General features: G+C 47.8%; 1 protein-coding gene across 1 annotated transcript; it reads right to left on the bottom strand.

Annotated features, from left to right (window-relative positions):
• Positions 1–2,629: 2,629 nt before the first annotated feature.
• On the bottom strand, positions 2,630–5,456 carry LOC119321462. Its single transcript, XM_037595134.1, has 2 exons — positions 4,393–5,456; positions 2,630–4,271 (listed from the first exon to the last, which is right to left on the bottom strand). Exons 1-2 carry the CDS (start codon positions 5,454–5,456, stop codon positions 2,819–2,821), a joined length of 2,517 nt encoding a protein of 838 aa, XP_037451031.1. The 3' UTR covers positions 2,630–2,818.
• Positions 5,457–6,048: the final 592 nt, after the last annotated feature.

Raw genomic sequence — 6,048 nt, forward strand, 5'->3', positions numbered from 1 at the left:
TTTGCCTGCATCCCCTCAAACCGGCTCAGTAGAGTCAGGCTCGCCGGGCCAATTGACAATGTAACCAAACATGCCCCAAGTGTACTTCCTCTTTTCCTTTTTCGATCCCATGTGCTTCGTCTTCTTCGCTATTGTGATGCAGAATGGCATATAAAAGGACTTGACTCGGCGCCCGCCGTCGTCGGGACGAAGCTGCCGAGCCTGTGTGCCCTGAGGGGGTGGAGTATTGTACTGCTTGCTCTCCCTGATGTCCATGTAGATCGGAGTCAGGTCATCGGAGAAGGGGAGCAGCAACAAGCAAACAAGCAAGTCTTCCTCCGGTCAAGTAAACTAGTGAAGCAGTTTGAGTTCTTCCAAAACATATGTTGAATTAAGGGCAACTCCAACGCACGACCCCAAACTGCCAAACGGGCGTCCGTTTGGTTCGCTTTTCGTCCATTTGGGGTGGCAATGGGGTCATGTCCGCTCGGATTTATGGATGCGACGGCCGTGCGCTATTTCGGCTGTATCTCGTCCGTTTGAGAATATAAAAAATATCTGAAATTAAACACGACAATAGTTGCACTTATTACAACCCAACCGAATTAAAAATAATGTCAAATAATCTTATTACAATCTAATTGAAAATTGTTTGCACGAAAAGAAATTAAACCGACAGATAGATTTATTGCTTGTCAATGTGAGTTCACATGTGCTCAACCAAGTCTGGAGCTGGACATGAGTATGTCAATCACACAATTCCCAATGAAACTCGATAAATTGTTTAAAGGTTGTAGGAGGTGGATGCTCAGACTCAATATTTTCACCCCGAAAATCAAACCCTTGGTCGTAGATGCTATCATCGCGCTCATCCTCCACGATCATATTGTGTATGATCACAAAAGCAGTCATCACCCTAAAGCTTCTTCATGCTCCATGTCAATGTAGGGTTACGAACAATACCCCACCGAGACTGAAGCACACCGAAAGCATGCTCCACTTGCTTCCTAGCACTCTCCTGCATTTGGGCAAACCTCTATCTCTTCTCTCCTTGCGAATTGGGTATGGTCTTCACAAGAGTGGACCACTGAGGATAGATACCATCAGATAGGTAACATCCCTTATTGTAATGGTGGCCATTAACCTCAAAATTGACCTCCGGGAAGTGGTCTTCTGCAAGCCTTGCAAACACCGGAGACCACTGAAGAACACTAATATCATTCAGAGAACTAGCCATGCCGAAGAAAGAATGCTATATCCAGAGATCTTGTGAAGCCACAGCTTCAAGTATAACAGTGGCACATTTCACATGCCCCTTGTACTGCCTCTGCCAAGTAAATGGACATTTCTTCCACTTCCAATGCATACAATCTATACTATCAATCATGCCCGGAAAGTTCCTCTTGGCATTGATCGCCAACAACCTCTCTGTATCAGCAGCAGTTGGCTCTCTGAGATACTCAGGGCCGAACACTTCCACCACGGCCATGCAAAAACTATACATTGAAAGGAGACATGTGGACTTACTCATACAAACATACTCATCCACAAGATCACCAGAAATTCCATATGCAAGTATGCGGATAGCCACAATGCATTTCTAATATGAAGAGAAACCAAGTTTGCCTAGGGCATCCTCTTTCCACTTAAGTAGTACACAATCTGATGGCACACTAGGCTCGTATTTATTTTTCATACATATTTTATATTTAGTTTTAGTTAAAAATATGTAAGAATAAATAGAAAACACAAAAAAATTATTAAAATATATGAAATCTTTTTAAAATAGCCTAAATTTTTCTTAAACCATGATCACTTTACATACTACATGAGTATAATATTAAAAATCAGGAAAAAATTAACACATACATGAATTTATTGAAATATATAAAAAGTAATTTAGTATTTTCTTAAAATGTGAACACTTTTTAAATCATAGTTTTTTTTTTAAATTCATAAGTTAGTTATATGGGTTTTTGTTAAATTTAGTACGGGGATATGTTGTGATGTTATATGAACATTTTTATTGTAATTTATTTTATTTATATGTATATTATTTATAACACATTACTATAATTTACAAAATTTAAAAAATGCAAAAAACTAAAATGTCGAAATTGTCCGCGCTGACTACAATTCAGTTTAGCCACACGATCGTTTTGTGGTATAGTCATAAAATTTAATTATATGGATTTTGTTAAATTAGTGTGTGGATATGTTTTGATGTAGTTTATTTTAATTATAATGTTGAAAATGGCTGCACTGACTGCAATTCAGTTTAGTCACACGGTCGCATTGTGTTATATTCATAAAGTGTAATTTTACAACAAAATAAATTGCCTTGTCAGCTGTGGTGGAATGCCCGGTCACTTATTTACCCTGAGGTTCGTGGTTCAAATCACCCATCATGTACTGACTTTTGGGATTAAAATTGTTCAGTCAAAATATATAACGGATATGTATTGTTACGGCCTAGGTGTAGAACCCGCTCACGCAATCCACAGGTCCCCCGTTTGAACCTTTGGCAGACCATTTTCTTTTCTGTACTTTTTCACGAGAGAAAAACATATCAGGGGCTTTTCGCAAAATAAACTGGAATCTGAAAGCAGGGAAGCTTTTCGCAAAAATATATCAGGTTATTCATCCGATTACATCAACTAGAGCAGGAATCTAGAAACAGGGAAGCTTTTTGATGAAACCCTTGAGCAAATAGAAAGAGGGAAGGTGATTAGAGATCTAGAGATAGGAATAAATAAATACTCCCTCTGTCCCAAAATATAAGAACGTTTTTAACACTACACTAGTGTCAAAAACGTTCAGCTCAGACGAGCAATTGCTCTCACATACTATAGCTACGCTGCAGAAGCCATGCCTCGGGTCTTCTCGCTGCAAATCTCCTTCTGAGTTTGCTACGCCATAGTATTATATGGATTGCAAAGTAGCCCAGCACAGCAAGGATGAGCATGACGACATAAACAGACGTCTTCCACCCCCTGTTGGAGCCGGCTGCATAGGCAACAAGGAGAGTAACCAAACCCAGTCGGATCGTCCAGTTCATCACCCTCAGCGACCGTTTCTCCCATTCTTCTTCCTTCTTATGTGGCAGCCATCGCGGTAGCAACATGACGATGACAACTATGGAGGCCATGAAGGAAATGGAGTTGCTGTAAAAGAAGGCGAGGTACCGGGGACTTCTCATGTCGTGCATCACTGGGTTGCCCGCCTCATACCCGTTGTCGTTGCTCTGCCACGCCCCGCCAGGCGGTTTCAGCCCGGCCTGGTAGGCTACGCTCGCCACCAGAATGCCTAGCAGCATCAGGTTCTTGCGCCTCGCATGCTTCTTCCTTTCTTCTTGATCCCAATCCCACTTCTTTTCTTTAACCTTCTTCCCTTGTTCTTCGTCCCAATCCAAATCCCGCCTCAGTAAAAATACTAGCAGCAGTGCGAGTACAGAGTAGAGAACCACGGCCACCAACGAGAAGACGTAAATGGACATCTTGCGGTGTTGCGTGCTTCCGGCAGCGTAGGCCCCCATAGAACAAAACAAGCCCACCACCATACAAACAGATAGCGCATTGCTACGTATGGCTGGCCTATACAGGTTGGGGTTCACCAAGAGGATGATGAGGGTGATGGACAGCATGAAGCTCACCGAGTTGGAGTAGAAGAAGGCATTGTAGCGGCGCGGGTAGTTGTACAAGAGGACCGGGTCGCCAGCGTGGTGCCCGAGCTTGTCTTGGAGCAAGAATCCGCCGGGAGGGGTGAGGCCGGCTTGGTAGGTGATGGTCGCTGCCAAGACCGCAAAGAGGAGCAACCGTTTGCGCCTCTTCTCCAGCAACTGTTCTTCTTGATAATTGTCTTTCTTGTCCTTGTGGTCCAGCGTGAAGAAGACAATATGCATCACCACATAGACCAGGACGGCACCTGTCAAGGCCATGGCGTAAATGGAGGTGCTCACGTCCCGGCAGCTCCCGGCAGCATACGCACCAATAAGGCCAAACAGGTTCAGTATCATGGCTGTCAAGAGCAGACGGTGCCTAACCAGATTCCCCATCTGGACCAGGACGATGACCACCAAGGAGGTCACGAATGCAACGGAGTTGCAGTAAAAGAAGGCCCTGTACCTCCCAGCGTTGGTCGTGAGGAGGATGGGATCGCCGGCCATGTGCCCGTCGCCGTCGTCCTGCCAAAGGCCACCCGGCGGGTCCAACCCTGCTGTGTAGGTGATGGTGGCGGCAAGAGTGGCGAGGAGTACAACAAGAGGGTGAGCCTTGTCCAGAGCCTCCCCAGCACTGCATTCATTGCAAAGAAAGAAGAAACAAAGTTCAGTTCAGTTGCAGAGAAAGAAAGAAACAGTGCATCTGTGCAAAGAAAGTAAAGGAAGAGGAGGATTTTAAGTACACAGTTCCGCACCTGTGGTGAGTTGCAGGAAATCGTGTTTCTCCACTGGAACAACAAGACAAGGATTTTGACGGTAAAGTATAGCGTAGGATGTATGCCAATGCCACGGCGCCGCCGGCCAGGCCGACCACCTGGGCGGTGGTACTGGTCTTCCTGCTGCTGCCAGCGACATATGCGCCGACGAGGCCGACAAGCGTGACGACAATGCACGCATAGAGCACGAGAGACAGAGCATGGAGCTTCCTGCTGTTGACGATGAGCAGCATAATGATGAGCAGGGACGCCACGAACGCCGTGGTGTTGCAGAGTAAGAATACCGTCAGGCGCACGTTGTGGTGGTCCTTGAGAATCACATCGCCGGGGTGGTGGCCGCCCCCAGTGCTGTCCCAGAAGCCACCCGGAGTGTTCAGCCCGGCGGAGTAGGTGATGCTCACCGCGAACGTCGCCAGGAGCATCAGGAGCTTGCGGAGCCGTTCTTGGGCTTTGAGCTTCTCCAGGGCCTGGCGGTGGCGGAGCCGCTCCTCCTCTTCTCTGACTGTGGGGTCAGAGATGAGGATGTGGGCTGGAATCGTGCCGCCGGAGTCGGAGTTCTTGCCCCAGCAGTAGTCCATCAACTTGAGAACGAGGATGTAGAGCAAGACGGCGGCCACCAGCACCACAAAGTAGACGGTGGAGCTCTTGTCCCGGCATGTGCCGGTGCCGTAGGCGCCCATGAGGCTGAGCACGACTAGCACCATGAAGACCCGCAGCAGCATGACGGGCTGTAAGGGGTCCATCTCCCCCCTCTCCTTCTCCTTGTTGTGCCGGACGGTAAAGATGACGATGGAGACGATGACCACGAGGGATGCACCGAATGCAGTGGCGTTACAGTAGTAAAAGGAGAGGTACCGGTGGTAGTGGGTTTCGAGGATGATGGGGTCGCCGGCAAGTTTGCCCTCATGGGTCACCTGCCAGACGCCTCCTGGCGGGTTGAAGCCAGCGGCGTAAGTGACGGTAATCACCATGGTGGCTAGCAGCAGGAGGTACTTCTGCAGGCTGTACTCCAACGCAGTGTGCACAAGCGACTTCGCCGCCATTGGCACCGCAGGGACACCGGCCGTTTCACTCTCTCAAGTCTTGGCAGGAAGTGTGTGGCTCCTCTTTCTTACTATTGTGATGCTGAGATCATGTGGGACGATGGGTAAGAGAGGGAGAGAGTTGCGTGATAATAAGACGACTTAAGCTCAGCGCGTCGTCGGGAGGGAAGGTGCCAGCCTGTGCGCCCTCCCCTGCATATTTTACTACCACCGTTGCATTTTTTACAGCAACTCCGACGTGTGTGAAGGTGCGGGGTCAGGGTCGTCGGTGAAGGGAAGCAGCCAAGTTTTGTTCTGGCCGTTGCATGCCTGGCTGCAGAGATGGACGTGGCCGGACTCCATTGCCGGCCGCACCGTGTTTTTCCTCTCTTAATCATGGTGATGCAGAATGGCGAATGCCATTGCAGCGACGGGTAAGAAATAGAGCTGCGTACGTGATTATACATATTGTGAAAAGACTCGACTTGGCGCAAGTCCTAGTCTGTCCGGAGGAAGCTGCCGAGTCTCTCTGCGCCCTGCATATTCTATCCTTCAGGTCTCACAGAGTACTTGGTACTGTAGTAGTATTGTACACACTACTGCTCTACCCGAT

Source organism: Triticum dicoccoides, chromosome 6B, assembly GCF_002162155.2.
Source record: "Triticum dicoccoides isolate Atlit2015 ecotype Zavitan chromosome 6B, WEW_v2.0, whole genome shotgun sequence".
Lineage (NCBI taxonomy): Eukaryota > Viridiplantae > Streptophyta > Magnoliopsida > Poales > Poaceae > Triticum > Triticum dicoccoides.

Bases quoted from the DNA above. Each gene is read 5' to 3' on its own strand.
- LOC119321462 (XM_037595134.1), bottom strand. From the start codon at position 5,456: ATGGCGGCGAAGTCGCTTGTGCACACTGCGTTGGAGTACAGCCTGCAG. The intron at 4,272-4,392 runs GTGCGGAACTGT...CAATGAATGCAG, and splicing joins TTTCCTGCAACTCACCACAG to TGCTGGGGAGGCTCTGGACA.